Source organism: Huiozyma naganishii, chromosome 1 (genome assembly GCF_000348985.1).
Source record: "Huiozyma naganishii CBS 8797 chromosome 1, complete genome".
Lineage (NCBI taxonomy): Eukaryota > Fungi > Ascomycota > Saccharomycetes > Saccharomycetales > Saccharomycetaceae > Huiozyma > Huiozyma naganishii.
The window spans coordinates 1002135-1020849 of NC_035922.1; the positions used below are offsets into that span (position 1 = coordinate 1002135).

Consider the following 18715-nt stretch of genomic DNA (forward strand, 5'->3'; position numbering starts at 1 on the left):
CCCGCTTTCCTCGCGTGAGAGATTTTCGGTAGTATATATTACCCATTAGTTCATTTAGCACGTAAAAACAAGTAACGACTTCGAATTTGTGCTTCGAGGGTAAGGAAGCTCCGCACTCGTACTCGTAACCCCCCCCCCCACTATAACACGGTAATTCAATTGCATTAATTAGGGCAAACCAAAATATACTGCATTCTTTTGGACCAACTATTATTCATTCATTTATACCATTCCATACCAGCTACCACAACAACAAGTTAGGTAATACAAGAAAGTTTAGGAGTCGCATCAATCTGAATTATGAACGAGTACAAGCCAACGGTACTCAATACAGCCGCTGCAAGTGCGGCCAGGAATGCAATGGCACGGACTAATGAGCGGGTTGCTCCCGGGATGAGTGGCCCTACAAAGGCCGTAAATAAAAACGACAGACATCTGGAGCGTGTTATAGAGTCTGTGCATGATGCAACGAAAAGGCTGTCTCAACCAAATTCCTTTTTCAACAGTGCGAGCATCAACACGAAATCGTCAAAGAGAAGATCTAGAGATACTGTCGGTCCTTGGAAATTGGGCAAGACACTGGGCAAGGGATCTTCAGGTAGAGTACGTCTCGCTAAAAACATGGAGAATGGACAACTTGCTGCCATAAAGATCGTGCCTAAAAACAAGTGCTTGAAGGGCGGCACTGACAACTGTTCCTCTAACGACAACTCAACCACGCTGACCACCAACTATAGTATGGAAAACACATCAGATAAAGACATCCCACTGAATCCATATGGTATTGAACGTGAAATTGTTATCATGAAATTGATATCACACAGGAACGTCATGGGCTTGTTTGAAGTCTGGGAGAATAAAAATGACCTGTTCTTGGTGTTGGAATACGTCGATGGCGGGGAACTGTTCGACTATCTGGTATCCAAAGGGAAGCTCCCCGAGTGGGAAGCAGTGCATTACTTCAAACAGATTATAGAGGGTGTTGCATTCTGTCACTCATACAATATATGTCACCGTGACTTGAAACCGGAGAACCTGCTCTTGGATAAAAAGAATAAGATAATAAAAATAGCAGATTTTGGTATGGCTGCATTGGAGCTGCCCAACAAATTGCTCGAAACTTCTTGTGGGTCCCCTCATTATGCATCTCCGGAGATTGTCATGGGAAAACCATACCACGGTGGACCAAGTGACGTCTGGTCTTGCGGGATCATTCTGTTTGCCCTGCTAACGGGCCACCTTCCATTCAACGACGATAACATCAGAAAACTGTTACTAAAAGTTCAGTCAGGCAGGTTTAGACTGCCCAGAAATATATCATTGGAGGCACAAGATTTGATAGCTAAGATTTTAGTTGTTAACCCAAGACAAAGAATCAAAATAAGTGACATTCTAAAGCATCCTTTGATTACTAAGTACAGACAGTTTTTCAAGGTCAAGTTCAATCAAGTGCCGAACCCTTCGGCCACAAACTTGAACAGTGAACATATGCTCACTCCGAATAATCTCAAGCTGGCCTCAAGGGCGGATATTGATGAATCTATACTAAGGAACCTCCAGATCTTGTGGCATGGCACCTCTCGCGAAATCATAATTGCAAAATTACTGCAATATCCTATGTCCGCAGAAAAGATATTTTATTCTCTGTTGTGGCAGTACAAACAGAAACACTCTAGCAGTATAGCCAGAAATAATAACAGTGAAACTTCTGTGACGGAAGAGGCCGCTAAGGGTTCCATACCGACACCCCCTTCATCACCAAAGCGCGAAACTGATCAAACGTCCAATACGCCATCAACTTCAGCAGGTCCTGATTTGGCAGAAAACGAAAGTGCCAGGAATGGAATACCACCAGACTCTGAGATAATAATAGCACCGAGAGTCAAACAAAAATCACAGTTTAGCTTGTCCGCATTTGCGGATAGCATTCTGGACAATTCGGTGAAGGTTGATATTCCAACGGTGCAACCGGCTGCAATTTTCCCAGCTTCCTCATCCAAGGTTTTCAGCAGAAGTGGCTCAAGACTGCAAATGAAGAATTCGGCTTCGAGAAAATCTTTAGACAAATCAGCATCGAGCAAAAGCATTACGAAACAACCTCGCAGAACACTGCAAAACTCTGAATCCAAAAGATCCCTATACTCTTTGACATCCATCTCAAAGCGCTCCGTCAATTTGAGTGAATTTCTAACGGGGGACGAGGGGAGAAATGAAGGTATGGGCCGTCCACCACCTTTGCCACAACTGGACTCCACAGCAGAGTTTACGATGCTCTGTGAGCAAATTGTGTTTGGAGACGCACTTGACAGGATATTGGAGGAGGAAGATGAGGGTGGCGACAAGAATCTGCCCAACAGGCCAAAGTCTCATGTCTCCGACGGTAGGAACATATCTGTTGAGGATGAGTCTTCAGTAATACTGCCTCGATCGGACAAGCGCCACTCTTCGAAAAGTGCAGTGATGGGTGTGCAACGACCTGCCTTCGATTTTTTCACGGAGCCTATTGCTGAATTAGAGGAAACAGCTGCCGAAAGCAATCATAGCAACCTGCCTTTGAACGACATCACGAACTCTCTCGCTGAATCTCGAGCTCCCCGCAGCAACTTGAGTCTGAAACAAAAACCAAAGTTAAGAGGGATGTTTGTTGCTTCCAGCGAGGGGATCCATGACACCAAAAAGAATCCAACCAATTCTAGACCAAGTCGGAAATCATCGCTAAAGTTAAGTTCGGCTCCAAGCGGTAATGTTGCTTTAACCAAGTTTTCTTTGGATCCTAAACGTAATTTTTCACAACCTACAGCACCCTCGGTTGTTACAAAGTTGTTGTCTACGAAGCAGCGAAACTTTACAGCGTCAAATGCCATTCAAAACCGCATTTCGGAGGAAACAACCAAGGAACCGAGATCTTTGATCCCACTTAATTCCACAAATGACGGTGCCATGTTACATCGACTGCTTGCCACCGCAGACCTCCATCGTCAGACTACAAGATCTACCACAGAATCAGGAGCTGGTGATCCTAGTGTATTGGCCCAGTCGAGCGAGATTCATGAACCTCTCTTGGATATGCCCTCAACTTTGGCACATGACTCTATGACTTTTTCGGACCTTTCTCACTTCTTTGTTGATGGGGGTGAAAATGCAAATACATCGAACGTTAATCCTCCTTTGGAGCAGTTAAGTGAGTCAACACCACAACGAAAAGGCTTGACAAAGCGAACCAACACTTGTGACAGATCAATTAATACGGATGGTTATTACTCGGATATGTCCTTAACCACCGAAATCCCAACAAAAACATTTACTGCCGAAGCTGTCCGTATTTCCTTTGCATCTCCTAATCAACGTCCGGAAATAGAACATCAGACTGATGAAGGTCCTGACAACGAGATGACACAACTTTCGGGAAAAGATGCGCTACCACAGAACGCAAACTTGCATGTCAACATTTTCGAGGACGCGGCATCCGATTCTACCTCATGTTTAACCACATCATCTGGCAGTGACTCTAATACACACAAAAAGGCTGTCTCCATTGACACTTTGAATAGTACAAATGTCTTAACACCCACAACTAATGTAAGAGTGAGTCTTTACAACAAGTACAACTCTCCTAAAAAGAAACTGCACCGTGAAACCACTGAGGAGTTGATTTCTAAGTTCCAGTTACCGGACTCTACTTCCAAGCAACGTACTGTGCAGAAGAGATTTTCGAATGTGTCAAATAAACGTATCTCTGATGCTATGAATCTATCGCAGAGCATGGTATCCATGTTCCGCGATTTAGATGAAGATGTTTCCTCCAACGACGTATCTCAAGCAGAGATGTTAATAGGTGGATTAGGCAAGGGTGAACTAAACGATTTGCCCCAACTTGCAGTAACTGAAGAGGCAGTTGTTCCACAGGTGCCCGAAGAAAAGAAGAGGGTGACAATGCTTTTTGACGATTACGAGGAGAAGATTGCTTCTGAAATCAGTAGAGTGGCCACTATCCAGGAACACAGCGGTGAGCACGAAGTTGAACCAAAGGTGTCAGCTGAACCCGTTCCCTTAGTGACGAAGGAGGTACAACAGAAACCACCACAAAGGGTGAAACCTGTTAAACCTACTCAACCCTTTCTCACAGAGCAGAAGCAGTTTACACAGCCCGCCGAAACGACTAAACCCAAAATTGTCAATATCAAAAAGATAAAGTCCGCCAAGAGGAACTGGTTTACCAAGCTATTTAGTGGTTTGAAATCGCACTCTCTCCCCGTTAATCTCTCCCAGGAGCACGTCACAACATTACCCTTCGATGATGTTCATACTATAACTTTGAGTGAATTCAGCAAGACTAATATTTCATTCAAATTGCGGACACTTGACAGGAAGAGCACGAAATCAAAAGTAGAGTACGACTGTAAATTCGATAAAGGCAACTTTAAATTCGGGATCAAGATTGTTGGAGAACACACTTGCGCAGGACGCATATGGACTTCCGTTACCATAAGGAAAACTGGAAGAAGTACTGATCAGATGTCCGAGGACGCCTTTTTGACTTTTAACAGGAAGGTTGCCGATGTTTTGAGAGATCATGAGGCTACCAGTAAATATCCGTAATTAATTAAAAGAATACGTAATAAATAATGATAAACAACACCTACAACAACAATAGAGTTAAAAACTTTTTTCTTATTGAGATACGTTGTTTAATATACAGGGAGATATTTGAATGTGATGCAAGAATTTTCTATAAAAAGGGTGCTCGATAAGAGTTGCGCAAGTGTACCATCTCTATGTAACCTGATTACCTTTTACGTTGTTTTTTCCACTTGAAGGAAATATTACCCTTACTATCGACGACTTTCTTTTTGGAGCCCTTTTTCATGACCTCCTTCTGTAGCTCCATTCTTTGTTCCACCTCTTTCATTTGCTTCTCTCTTTCGAGATGCTGTTTCACTATTTTAAATTTCTTCAGTTTCTTTTTATCAAGGGAGGCCTTTGGCATGATGCTTTCTGCACCCGTTGATTGAACGTTTTGTAAGTTGGCACTCAATTGCTCATTATTCAACCTGTTCTCCCTTCTTTCCAGCATGTCTTTACTAGTGTTAAAAAATTCCTCTGGCTTAAAATTTTGCAACTGGTCTTTCTCCTCCACAAACACAGTATGCTTCCCGTTTGCCTGGAACATCAATTCATCCTGTTTCTTCTGTGCCTTGTTCGATTCGATCAGACGCAAAGTCCTCATGTAGTTAGAATCTTGTGTTTTGAGCAGTTTGACTTGCTCCATGCTCAGCGACGTCTCGAGATCCCCATGACGGGACGCTATAAGCAAACCCTTGGAGTCCACTTTCCGCGTGTTCATCGCATGGTAGTACTCATCAGGATTCCTCTCCTTTGTCTTGCCTCTGAGGATCTTTAGCGTGTTTTGCTTCTTGTGGAAATCCTGGGCTCTTTTGACGTAGTCCTTGTGTTTTTCTAGGAAGCCCAGTCTGGCTCTCCCAGCCAGCTGGGATCTCTCCCTGTGCTGTTTCTTCTGTACATCATGAACCAATTTGGCCATCGCTGCTTACAGTTTTGATGAGTCTCTTGATCTTCTTGGCACGCGATGACCTACTATTGAAAGGTTCCCGATGAGATGGATGGACCTTCAAAAATTTTCCAATTTTTATTCCAAAAGCAAATTTGCGGGAAGTTCATCACGTGCCTGACACATGATGATGTATCGGAACATTTGTAAGTGTCCGTATGAACTGGTGACAATATGTGGATGCATGAAGTGATTCTCAGAGACAACCGTTGGTTGTTCTTGCTGGTTTACCTGTTGTTTCCCTCCCCCTCCAGCTTTTTTTAGAGAATGTGACCTCATTATAATGAATCTGACGTTATAAGGTTCTCGCGGTGTCTAGACAAGACAGGGGGTATTGGCCTAGAAGACCATATGCTATAGTACTCCAAGCTAATTGTGTTACATCCACTGCAGACCCTACGCGTTAGATAAGCACTAGGGCTCCCTTCAATTGCGACACTAAGAGTAACAAGAAAAATAAAATAAAATATGCTCATCGACTTACAAATAAGAAGTAGATGTCAGAGTTGTCAGTCTTAGTTTTCCAAAGTTACAGACATTGTATTGGCGCCAGACGTTGAATAACTTGTACTACCATGAGTATTGATACATTCCTTCTACCAGATTTCCAAACATGTCTCCGGTACAGCGTGCAGACGAAGAGAAATTTCATTTGCATAGCGAAACGGATTATGAAGGCGGAGGAGAAACAAACCGATAAGAAGAACCCCAGATCAGCGCCACACGCTGATGTTGAGCCGATACCGTCCATGGAGGATGATATCAAACTTGCCGCTGAAAGAGACGAACCGCCTGCGATCCAGTTACAAAGGGCGATACATCACCACCAAATTGGTGATAAACTCGTGCTGCGATCGTCGCTTTTAAAGAAAGATTTCGCAGAGCATTTACATCAGAAATCGAGCCATCATGAACCCGGGCTTGAGATTGTGATTATCCCAAATATCAATGATATCCCAATACGGGACCAAGGCAGTTTGGTTCGTTGGATGAGGGACAGTGCAGTGGAGAATGCCCCGCGCATCTTTATAGGGCTGCTACAATGGGATCCGACGAAGGAGGAGACTTGCAGTGGGGAGACTGAATCCAGAGCTGGGACCAAACGTGATTCTTCGAAAGTACCGTATGAGAAGCACTTGCAATCAAAATTAAAGATTAACGATTGGTTGAGGCACAAGTTTTGGTTTGCATGCTCGATGCCGAAATCGGACTCGATAAATTCGTCTCTATCTAGTGGGTACTTTAGCGAAGCGGAGAGTTTGACGGATATGGGTGCCAAAGACATAGTAAGGAAGCAACGAATCGGTGATCTAGGGTACTCGGAGGTCCATATTGAACCATCGCTCCGAAGGTACGTTTTAGATGTAATGGTGCATTTGAGGATACACAGGCTTACGGTACATGGGAAGGGAGGTGGTGTACACACAGGGTGCTTAGAAGACATACTGACTTTGGCACAGTTGATGTGTTTGGACGACAACAAAGAATTTGTCACGCCGAGAGAGATTAAGCAAGCGATGAGATGGTACTTCCCTGTACATCTAATGTTGATTACAAACCCGTTGCTGGACACCAGTATCCTATATGGGAGCAAGATACGGCTGATCGATGAGTTCCTTTCGAAAGTTGCAAGAATGAAGCAACAGAAATCGTTGGAGTTGGAAAACCCGTTAATTTTAGAGTCGTTGGTTGTCCAAGACGTACTGAGTAAAGTAGTTCCCCCTATATAAACCGATCGCATGTATACAAGTGTTTGTAGCACACACATACATCCCCATCTTGACAACGTGACATTCACTATCTTTGCCTCTGGGTGTTTCTTGGTCTGTTTCGTTTTGTTGAGAAAAGAAAGTGCAATTAATTGATGAAATAAACATACAACAACAACGGTTTGGAACTTCCCAGTGTTAGTAAACGCGTAGATATACCCAGTGGAATATGTCTAAACAAACGGCGTACCCTTACAAGGTGCAAACAAGCGTTCCTGAATTGCAGTACGAAACATTTGATGGTGCCAAATTCGCCTATCTGTTCTGGCCAGCCGCTGGAGGTGTCCCTGCTAAGGCACGTATTCTTTTGATCCACGGGTTTGGTGAGTACACTAAGATACAACACCGGTTAATGGACCATTTGGCTCTTGCCGGTTACGAATCGTTCACATTCGACCAAAGAGGTGCCGGTGCCACTTCCCCTGGCAAGTTAAAGGGTTTGACCAACGAGTACTACACTTTCCATGACTTGGAACATTTTGTCAGTAAGAACCTCGCCGAATGTCAAGAATCACATACACCGCTGTTTCTTTGGGGCCACTCCATGGGTGGTGGTATCTGTTTGAATTATGCATGCCAGGGGCTCCACAAAAATGAGATAGCAGGGTATGCGACCTCTGGTCCACTGATTGTATTGCACCCACACAGCCAGCCCAACAAAGCGACCCTTGTGATGTCTCCACTTTTGGCGAAGATGCTACCGAACGTGAGAATCGATACTGGTCTAGACTTGGAGGGGATAACTTCGGACCCCCAATACAGAGCCTTCTTACAAAACGACAAACCGATGAGTGTGCCCCTGTACGGCAGTTTCAGACAAATCTACGATTTTCTAGAGCGTGGGAAGAAACTGGCCAACGGCAAGACGGGCTACGTTTCTCGAAATTTCCCCCAGGATAAACCCGTATTAATTCAACACGGCGCGGACGACACCATCAACGACCCAAGTGCGTCTGCCAATTTCATCAAGATTTGTCCAAGTAAAGATAAGATTTTGAAAACGTACCCTGGGATGAGGCACTCAATACTGTCCCTAGAGACAGATTCTAATTTTGAAGATGTCTTCCGCGATCTGGAAGAATGGCTAGACAATCACTCAGAAAAACCCGCAGCCACAGCGGCCTAACGAAAAAAAAAAGGAAAAAAAACCAAGAAAAAAAAGCGCGTTTTGCAAGAACATTATCTAATACTCTATAGAATTATTATATAATGGTCTCTCTATAGAAAAATATGCACTTATTCACACGCATTCATATGCACGCATGCACGCATGCCTCCTGGAAGTTCCCAAGGACAGACTCTTGTTATCAGTATTCAGTATTCTGTAGAAGACGTGATAGCGAAAAAACAAACACGCCTTTGTCATAATCTCGAACACTCAGATGGCATAGATACCAATAGCCCAAGGAGACTTCCCTTGCATCCCGCTTCCAGGCACACTGGATGGGGTGATGAACAAATGAAAACTCACACCTTTGATTGGCTGGAGGGGAAGCCATGATCTGCGAGGAGACACACTTGTGCACCTGGACTTCTTAACCTCCGTAGGGCCATTTCTGGTGCTCCCTAAGGCTCCCTGAAACGTCGAAAAAAAATAAAAATAAAACAAAACCGCTGTTAAGGATTTTCGAGGCCAGAGCCTGTAATCCCCATTGGTCTGTGTAGTCCACGACGGACTCCCTGCTGTGCTGCTCCGACCACTGCCGCACGCACTGTTTGGCAGTGGCGGGGTGGAGAATTGGAGTGAGGGGACGGGGGAGACACTACACAGAGACAGAACGTAGCCGTACGGCGTGGTCTCCCTTACCGCCCCTACGGCTCCTGCGGCCCGTACGCTGAAAGCAGCCAGATGGAGAGAGAATTTCATTTCCCATTGCAGACTGACGCCTCGCCCCCGCCGCTCCACGGGCCCTTCTGGGGAGCTGCGTGGGAGGACAAAAGCCAGACTCGTCCATTGTGCTCTTGTGAGGGCGAGCACAATGGCCGAAGGGAACAAAATAAGGGTATACGGACGCCAAAGGCCGAGTATAATGGGGGCCAAGGGAGGAGGGGAAGAGCGGGCGCCACGGAGATGAGTTTCCGAATCGGGACGGCCCGGAAAAAAAACAACCACGGCACAACAGCGGGAAAAATGGAGAAAAAGAGGGGAGAAACGTGTGTATGCGCCATTTATCTTCGCCCACTGTGCCTACGAACCGGTGATGCGCGGTACCCGTAATAACTGAATAATAACAGTGTGCTACAAGAGTATAATGCACGGCTGTTTGCCGGGGTTTTCTTCCGTTGCCTACAGGTGCATTTTTTCATTTGCGTATTATGTTAGTATTATTCGAAGATTACTATATATATGTACGTGGGTGAGTGTATATGGTCTTGCGGTATGCGGTGTAAACAATGTTCCTTACCGTAGTAGTAGTGTTATGTTTATCAGTTCTCCCCTCTCGATACATATATGCGTGTGTGAGTGAGTGAGTGAGTGTCTTCTTCTTCTTCTTCTTCTTCTGTTTCGTCTTTTTCTTTTTTTTATTTATTACTTCTTCTACGTAAGTGAAACCTCGGACCTGTTTTTAGAATACAGACAGATTTATTTTCGTCGACTTGTTTCTAGTTTGAATGCTTTGAGAAAATACTCTTACTTTCCAAAAAAAAATAGAAGAAGTTGTGTTCCCCCCCCCCCATTTTTTAAAGGTTTTCTCTCTTCCTGAAAGCAAAAGAAAAAGTATGGTTAACGACCATATTGCATCACAAATTACTACCGCCGGTGCAAATCATGCCGATGAGGCTACTACACCTGTTGATATAGTGGCAGACTCTAACTGTGGTCAACAACAAAAAATAGATGAATCAAATGGTGATGGTGATTTGCTAGGAATATTCGAAAGAGGCGTCCAGGATCCCTTCTGTCATGACTGTGACAAAGAAGATTGTTCAATGTCTCCTACACATACGGACCAGTGCAAGTGCTCCAGTGGTGGGGGTGTATGTTTCCCTGTCCAGGAAGAACTGAATTTAAATGACGAGGCGACGAACAGGAACCTAGGTTTAAATTCAGACCCTTTTGTGGAATCTCTAACAGCGGCCGCTGATGCGAACCTCTCCGCCGACGGTGTTGATCCCCTTGTGAATGATGATTTGGAAATGACACCAGCTACTATCGCAGACCAAGACCAGGGAAGACAAGACTTGCAGCAGTTGGTAACCCCATCTTGGACTAACCCTTTCACATCCTCAGAAGTGCCGCATCAGCAACGAACTGTACCACAGAATACACCAAGGGCACTTCAAAAAGCACAGACATTGTCGTACATGCCACAGTACCATGTAAGAAATAACAGCGCCAACGACAGAGATTTGAGAAGTAGCACCGCCGGGACTACTGTTGGCGGCAACAATAATACGACAACAACAACGTCACCAAACCTCCTGAGGAGGTCCAGGACAAACAGCAGTTCACTGATACAGCACTTATCCACAAGGAAACCTGTAACGTCAAAACCTTTGCGGAAAAGTGTATCGATAAGTTTCCCATCGTTCTCGCAGAATCCATGGGAGGCAGTCAAGAGTCACAACGCATCCAAGAGCAGTAACAGCAACAATGACACCGTTACCGCTGCGAACAGCGACGGGTCAGTGATCTTCTCCCAAAGACCCAGGTTCTCCACTCAGTCATCCTCCTCGTCGTCATTTTTGACACACTTGTACGGACTCGAGAAATATGTCTCCTCGGACTTGGACGCTCTTTCGACAAAGGACTACCTCCAGGACACGAGTGAGGACCTGAGACGGCCGTCGTTGAGGACGAAAAGCACAACTAGGTCCGTGTCATTCGATAACTACAACGGTAGACCCATTGACCTCAACGATATTAACTTCAGTTCTCAATCAGACTTAAACCTGTCAAACTACGAGTTTACCAACAGGAGGAAAAGGCGGCAATCGTACATCGAGAAATCGTTGTCTAACTCCTTCTCACAAAACACTTGACATCACGGGTACCAAACAATACAAAACTGATATACTTTTTTTTCGAGAGCAGGCGAGTCCGGTCGACTTCGAACATTCACATTATCCATATTCTTACTATTTTGTTTCAGTAATATTTTCTATTTTTTCTTTCTATTGGTATAGGTTATTTATCTATACTATATATTAGGTTTTCCCCAGTTCATATCATTCAGTATCATTAGCATTGAGTTTCTTGCTAAACCACCGGCCTAATTTGAAACTGGACTTGGTTTCCCCCTTGCTATACGTACCAGCATCCTTAGCTGCCGTTGTATCGCCCTTGATCATTCTCGACAGTTTTTCAGATGTCAGTTTTGACAAAGTCCGTTTGGGTATTGTCGCACTATCCCCCCGCACTACTCGACGTTCCGGAACTCGACAGCTGAACAGGGGATTGATGGGGGTCGTTAAGAGATGCACAGTATTGAGAGTAGTCGAAACCCTCGTTCTCACCATCAAACACTCTTTTGAACCGTGACTTCCGAGCAAATGTATCATTTCTGTCAAAAACACATGACCGTCCGCCGTTTNNNATATACAGTCGCTCAGCAAGTAGTTGAGAATACTCTGGTTGCCCAGGATCGCCTCTGCCGGATGCTCATAGTCGGTCAAGACATTCATCAAACGTTCAAGTTTATGGCCCAACAATGATGCCTCTTGTAACAAACTTTCAAGAGCGCCAGCCTCATCCCCTCGGGATTTCAACTTTGTACTTGACTCAACGCTCAAACCATCTTTCTCATCTTGCTCGTTACCATTTAGATGGAGCTTTTGCATGAAGTCATCACCAAAAATGTCAGTGTTATTTTCGGTGATCTTTTCAAACTCCAACTCACCTATTGCAGCAATCTGGCTTCTTCTCACATTCAAAATTTCATCCGCCTTTGGTGTAGCCTCTCGGTCAGGATTTGTCTTATTTAGCAAGCCCACAAAATCAGAAAACATCAAATACTTATCAATCAGATACGGGATAGACGGTAGTTCCTTCAGAATCGAGGTGTCAACCATAAGTTTCGGTCTTACCAGGTTTTTGCTCAACTTCAATTTTGCCTCATTAAAATCTAGCTTCTTTTCAGTAACTTTATCGACGTACTCAAGTAATTCATTCTCGTGTGCATCTATGAACCCGTTCATGATAGGCATCCAGGGCTCCTTTTGACCAAAGGGCGTTAAAGTCGACAAGCCCAACAGTACTTTTGTTATCAAAGTCACGGTTCTTCTAGTTTCGTCTGTCAAATGATACTCGGTGAGATTGAATAGTTTAGGATTAAGAATTACAGGACAAAAAAATCTCAGGAACAAGATACCGGATACCCCTTGTAAGTTCACCTGTGATGTACCATCAATACACGTTTTCTCCAAGTATCTTCTCATATTCTTCAATTGCCTTTTGATCTCTTCAGGTAGATCATTGCTTGTCTCATAAATTACCCTCCAGAGTCTACCAGCCCATTTAGTCAGTCGTTTTCGATTCTCTTCAACAGTCCTCGAAAGCTCGGCACCATCCAGTTTAATGCGGGAGGGATCAATCTCGCATGATTTGCGTTCTCTTATAATGGCCCGAAGAATACCGCCAATTGCTTTTTCCAAATACTCGGAACCCACTCTATAAAAATAAATCTCTATCGACTTTGTAAAGATTGAGTTGCCCCGGAATAGAGAGTTGTAAATGTGAACGTTCGTTAAATTATTGCTAGAATTTTTCAGTACCGCCTTATCTATGCTGGCAATTTCATTCTCTAACAGCGTTTGAAACCATTCATCTTCCCTACCGACAGACTGAAACACATCTAAACAGATTTGGGAGACGTCGCGCAATTGCGGTGAACCTTCTTCGGAGTTCATGTAATGATAAACACGCTCCGTAATATGGGCTAGGCTTAGCTTGCTCAAAAGCTTTTCAAACTGAACAAAGTTAACTGGTGGCAGAACAAAGTTCAAGTTTGAGTTAATCTTGAAACACAGATTCCCCAGTTGGAAGTTTTTGTTTTCGCATGAGAATAATGGCCTTCGCGTTTCATTGAGGTAATCTTGCGAATTAAGCATATCTTGAGTGAGATCAATAATGGCGAGCGTTTTGGAACTTGGATTCCCTGTTGTGCTAAACTTCGTTTGCTGAAGACGGAGCGAGATGTTTTTAACATCAACAGTTTCGTTGAATTCATATTCCTCCCTCCAAAACGGGGTATTTGTATTACAGACCAACGGTGTTCTTGCTACCACACGATCCCAAAGAAGTATCTCAACCTGAAGACCATATCCAGACTCATGGTTGGTGTCAAGGTTTATCCCTTCCAGATTTGCTTCGAGAACAGATATCTTGAACTTGTTAGCAACTCTTAGTTCGTTTGATTTATCAGAGCCAGTCAGAGACAGACGCTCTGCAATAGCGAATGATTTCAAAGCTACTAACCAATCCTCCATATCAATCCTCAGTGGGAACTGCAAAACGAGGCTTTCTGGAGTATTATTATTCACTTTGCCATACAAAGTTTCTTTGTCAAAGAGCTGTAACTGTTGTCTTAATTGGGGGAGTGCATCCAAAATCAAGCAATGACTATTCTGAAAAAGTGACGGGCTCAGTATGGAAATTTCAGATCGAAGTAACTGTTTAGTGTCTATCGAAAATATTACAGCGCCATCATTTTGGCAAATAAATTTAACAGAACCATCGGAGCTCAATACACCCATGACTGAGAGCCAGTCGTAGTCACAAGTCTGATCGCATAGCAATGGTTTGGGAAAGTTGGATAGTACTGCATTATCAAGCTTTTTTGCAACCACGCTCTGCGGGATTGGGCCAAAAACATTCAACTGACACACCAACAAGTTTTCAGGATTACTTCTATGTCTCTTTGATACAGGGTATTTGAATAGCTTGATTTTGTTAAATATCCCATCTCTTCTCAAAGCACTCCACCATGTCAGGGCTGAAAAGAGTTCTTTGAATTTAATTGGGCTTAGTGCCTGTAAATAGTAGTTAGGCTGCTCTTGATTATTCACTTCTATACGAAGTATTGGGATTGCTTGCTTGGAATTAAGAATCTGAATTGAGCATTGTTGCAGGTTCCTGACAATAGCGTGTTTTGATGAAGAATCCTCTTGCTTGAATGCAATAACAGCAGTTTCTAGCCCCTTCGCGGTTCGTCCCTCCATCATATGCATCAAGGCACCATCTGAAGTTATTCTTAAATAGTGCGTTTTCCAATCACTTAGCGAAAGCTTGCTGCACCATTGTATCTCACCTTCAAACGTCCCCTTTAATTTCAAAATGCTTGCTGTGTGTCCATCCTGGCTCAATTCCTTCGGTGACCTCATTGCCAAGGTGGAACTTGATTGTTTTTCGCGTACAACCCTCCGTATTTCAGTGTTGAACCCGACGGGATTTATGCAGAACTAATAACCAAACGCAAGGGAGGGTTTCGGTTAGAATGCTGACAACACCTTTTTTAATAAAGTACCTTGTAGTACTGATTGAAGAGGTTCTCGACCCTGCTCTCTAGGGTTTGCCTTTAGAATAGCTGGATAAGCATTTTAGATTGTTCACATGACTTTTTTTTTACTACAATTCTATCACTGTCTGGTTAGCGCCGCAGGAATATCTGCGGTAGAACAGATAAAAAGCAGCCCTCAACACAACATCATGATATATCATGTCGAATATAACACGTAGCTAGATCTTGCAATATTGAAAGTGCAATAATTAGATTCCTTTCTGTTTTACTCTTAACCTCCCGAAGCTGCTTTATATATAATTGTAGCGCATGGCATTGCACTATCCATCGCAGTAACAATTTCAACGTAGAATGAATAGATCCACTGATTGGAACTGAAAAAAGAAGCTACTAGGCATGGTTGACATGTTACACTATCTTTTCAGCTAGTAGAAAACACGATAAGAAAAACTACGAAGAAGATGGACCGAGAAAAAAAGTTACTGGTTCAGATGGAACATTTTCGTGTCAGACTAAGTAATTTTCGCATTCCACTGAACACCTATAATGGAACTAGGCATGTCCCAGGTTGCTCAGTCCTAGATCGCAAATTATATCATCATAAAAAATATTGCAAGAAATTGCTAAATAGTATTGAGCCCATTCGAGGTTTTCTCAATTCATAAGCATTTCATCTGAAATAACTTGTTAAATCATAAATACCGGATGGTCTTTGTTGCTATTTCCTTTACCAATAATCACGAACATTTTAAAGGAACCGAGCGATAACTGAAACTGAAGATAGTGCAAGAAGAAAAGTCTTCCACTTTTTTATAGTTTTTTTTCAATGTTTTTCAAAAACAAATGGGACAAAAAAGACTTTTAATAACCCAGACATTTTACATTTTATTTTTGTTTTTTCTCAGAATAATTATACGTCTTTTAAAATTTTCCCCTTTAGGAAGTTTTTTTAGGCGGACAACAGAGGGAGGGAAGAGGGCCGCTGCACCGTTTCTCCTTCCAAGCAACCATTTCCCTTCAGCAGTTCCCAGGGGGTCTAGGCTGCATTCCCTGCCTGTGTCTCACTTTTCCCTTCCCGTCCGGCTGGGAACGCTTTCATCAAGCAAGCAATAATATCTCGAAAAATTTCCATTGCTTCAGGTTTTAATTAGACTATTAGTTGAAGATAGCTCTTAGTCCTCAAATTTTGACTTGTTAAGCCTCAAACAACCAAATACACCATCAAAGAAATGTCCACCGATTCTATTGTCAAAGCCTCTAACTGGAGATTGGTCGAAGTTGGCCGTGTCGTTTTGATCCAATCTACTGGTAAGTTGGCTGCCATTGTTGAAATTATCGACCAAAGAAAGGTATGTTATGATCCCTATGAATTGCAAACTATATGAGTTCTATGAAAGAGCAGGAGAGACCTAAATATTCTGGAAACCTAATGCAATCTTCAGACCGCGCTATCAGTTCTTGGGAAACTAAGAAGCGATGTAGATATGTGCCAAGCATGCTGTGTTGTTGTACTGGTTGAAGTGCAGAGGAGTAATCCTCTCGCCTAATGCTTTCATTAACTCATAGACCCGGGCTAGATTAAAGGTTCAAGTTACTAACAGTTTTTCTATTAACTATTATTATGTTAATGATTATTTTTTTTAGGTTCTAGTTGATGGTCCAGAATCCGGCGTTCCACGTCAATCTGTCAACTTGAGTCAGATCGTTCTAACTCCATTGACTTTCTCTTTGACCAGAGGTGCCAGAACTTCCACCGTTTCTAAGAAATGGACCGCTGCTGGTGTCAGTGACAAATGGGCTGCCTCTTCTTGGGCCAAGAAGATTGCTCAACGTCAAAGAAGAGCTACATTGACCGACTTTGAAAGATTCCAAGTTATGGTTTTGAGAAAGCAAAAGAGATACGCTGTCAAGAAGACTTTGGCCAAGGCTTAAATGTTTTTCCTGCTAGCATTTTCCAAATTATATATAATATAACATGCTTTATATGTAATATTTCAATATCAATTCTGTACCGTAACTGATAAATAGGAGGTTTACGGAGTTGATACAAGTTCTAATAAAACGTTTATTATCAGAGATGGCAAATCTTTACATTTTATTGATCCATGCCTATTTGGGTATGTTTCAATTTATTTACTAGCAATGGATATAAGGGCAAGAATATAGTTTACTTCTGTTTAAGTGTAAATAGTACTGTGTATGGACCATCTACAAAGAATTCAAGAACACTTTAATGCCTTGTGACTATCACCAACAATGTTTGGTGGCCAGCCAAGGTCAGATAGGATAGCGAATGTTGATGTCATATCAGTTCAGTGAAATATCGAAGCAAGCTTGCAGCCAAGAACGCAATTTATATTACGTTACAGTGATCTCAAAAGTTCAAATATGTAGACGTTTCCCTAATGACAAGAACTAACAATATGTTGATATCATTACAAGAGGTCGTACTTACTATCATCATTTGTTTGCTATTACCTCTTTCTTTCATTATGAGGGCTCCATGGGTCAATGCATTGTTGTTAAACTTGTTTATGATCCCTAGAGAAAGAGTTTATGTCATCCTTGCGGTTCCATGGGGTTTTTTGGTAAAGGGAGTATTGGACTTTTCAAAATTATATGAGATCGGTGATGTGACAGTAGTCGCAGTACAACCAAAAACAATTAACAAGGAAAATGTAACCAGCTCCCAAAAATCCAAAGAAACTGAGAACAATCTAGAAGAGCCAGAGACAGCCGACAAAGAGAGCTTAGTGGAGGATGAGCACATGAACATTAAGATTGCGTTCAAACGTGCGATTGACAAGCCTAATGATACTGAACCAAACGAAGCTATTAAACAAATGACCCGTGACGAGAACACAACAAAGACAGTTCCGTTGTCGTCGAAGATTGACGACATACTACCGTACAGTGGAGCTGACCTAGAACAAAGATTAGCTAAACTGAAGGAGTCTCGAGTTGTTGACGAGTTGGTGAACGAATACCTGGGTGTGTACGAAGATGAACTGGTTGAGTACAATTTTGATAATATTCGGGAGAACAAGAGTAAAGAGGTTTTGTTTGAGGACCTGAAAGAAATCTTTGATGAAGACGCAATCAAAATTGTTGATACCATTTGCAAGAGAGAAGAATTCCACTAGATAGATCCCGTCTTCAGCATGGGGGAGTGGAAGAAGAATGATACGCCTACTGTTGTTATTTACTCAGATCTTGATATTTTCACTGAACTGGAGATGGTCCAGGTAGTGCCTGTTACATCCAAGATAGCTCTTTTACAGTACACCCGAACTGTATCACCGAGTGATAGATCTTTCTAGATTCAATTGTACTGTTTCATGCATTAACAACTGATGAGCCAGTGGGTGTGGTTTCTTTGACATCTGCTACTATCAAGATGCACCAGCGCCCAGCCAGTGTTTATTACAAATGGCCCCTCAAAACTACAGCAATCTCCGCTTATATCTAATAGCTGGCGTCTAAGCTTCAACTCCGGCTTTTTTAAAACGGTTAGCATTTTTGTGTCACAAAAACCATTTTTTTGACGTATAGAAGATTTTTGAAGTACAATAAAACTATTGAACTCTCACGATCTTCTCTGTCCTCTCCTTCTTTCTTCATTACATAACATCACCCGCCGTGCAATAAATTCACATCGTACGACAACCAAGCAAACTACTTAAAATGACTTCCACCTACTTCTTCAAGAATTTAACTAGAGCAACGAACTTTGTCACAGCGTCATTCGGAACAGTTTTCCAACAGAACAAATCTGCTGCGGCCAAGTTTGACATTGACCAGTACGTTCCGCCCGACAACTGCACTATTTGCAACGGAGAAATCTCCTGGTGCTCCTGCGACCTGCTGATGAAAATCAATAACAATGAGGTTGAGGCCGACGACGCAGTGATGGGATA

The 18715-nt window shown here is 42.9% G+C and overlaps 8 protein-coding genes across 8 annotated transcripts; 6 read left to right on the forward strand and 2 right to left on the reverse strand.

The window, feature by feature from the left end:
- Positions 1–300: 300 nt before the first annotated feature.
- HSL1 (protein kinase HSL1) lies at positions 301–4599 on the forward strand (the record flags this gene model as incomplete). The annotated part of the gene is made up of 1 exon (XM_022610897.1): positions 301–4599. One exon carries the CDS (start codon positions 301–303, stop codon positions 4597–4599), a length of 4299 nt encoding a protein of 1432 aa, XP_022462557.1.
- A 187-nt stretch (positions 4600–4786) lies between these two features.
- On the reverse strand, positions 4787–5542 carry UTP11 (rRNA-processing protein UTP11; the record flags this gene model as incomplete). The annotated part of the gene is made up of 1 exon (XM_022610908.1): positions 4787–5542. The coding sequence occupies one exon, from the start codon at positions 5540–5542 to the stop codon at positions 4787–4789; it is 756 nt and encodes a 251-aa protein (XP_022462558.1).
- Positions 5543–6144: 602 nt separating this feature from the next.
- MTC2 (Mtc2p) lies at positions 6145–7299 on the forward strand (the record flags this gene model as incomplete). Its single annotated transcript, XM_022610919.1, has 1 exon — positions 6145–7299. The coding sequence occupies one exon, from the start codon at positions 6145–6147 to the stop codon at positions 7297–7299; it is 1155 nt and encodes a 384-aa protein (XP_022462559.1).
- Positions 7300–7507: 208 nt separating this feature from the next.
- On the forward strand, positions 7508–8464 carry YJU3 (acylglycerol lipase; the record flags this gene model as incomplete). Its single annotated transcript, XM_022610930.1, has 1 exon — positions 7508–8464. One exon carries the CDS (start codon positions 7508–7510, stop codon positions 8462–8464), a length of 957 nt encoding a protein of 318 aa, XP_022462560.1.
- Positions 8465–10059: 1595 nt separating this feature from the next.
- Positions 10060–11322, forward strand: MBR1 (Mbr1p; the record flags this gene model as incomplete). The annotated part of the gene is made up of 1 exon (XM_022610941.1): positions 10060–11322. The coding sequence occupies one exon, from the start codon at positions 10060–10062 to the stop codon at positions 11320–11322; it is 1263 nt and encodes a 420-aa protein (XP_022462561.1).
- Positions 11323–11508: 186 nt separating this feature from the next.
- BUD2 (GTPase-activating protein BUD2) lies at positions 11509–14661 on the reverse strand (the record flags this gene model as incomplete). The annotated part of the gene is made up of 1 exon (XM_022610952.1): positions 11509–14661. One exon carries the CDS (start codon positions 14659–14661, stop codon positions 11509–11511), a length of 3153 nt encoding a protein of 1050 aa, XP_022462562.1.
- A 1366-nt stretch (positions 14662–16027) lies between these two features.
- KNAG0A06610 (60S ribosomal protein eL14) lies at positions 16028–16730 on the forward strand (the record flags this gene model as incomplete). Its single annotated transcript, XM_022610963.1, has 2 exons — positions 16028–16147; positions 16443–16730. 2 exons carry the CDS (start codon positions 16028–16030, stop codon positions 16728–16730), a joined length of 408 nt encoding a protein of 135 aa, XP_022462563.1.
- Positions 16731–17203: 473 nt separating this feature from the next.
- Positions 17204–17941, forward strand: KNAG0A06620 (uncharacterized protein; the record flags this gene model as incomplete). Its single annotated transcript, XM_022610974.1, has 1 exon — positions 17204–17941. The coding sequence occupies one exon, from the start codon at positions 17204–17206 to the stop codon at positions 17939–17941; it is 738 nt and encodes a 245-aa protein (XP_022462564.1).
- Between the last annotated feature and the right edge of the window lie 774 nt (positions 17942–18715).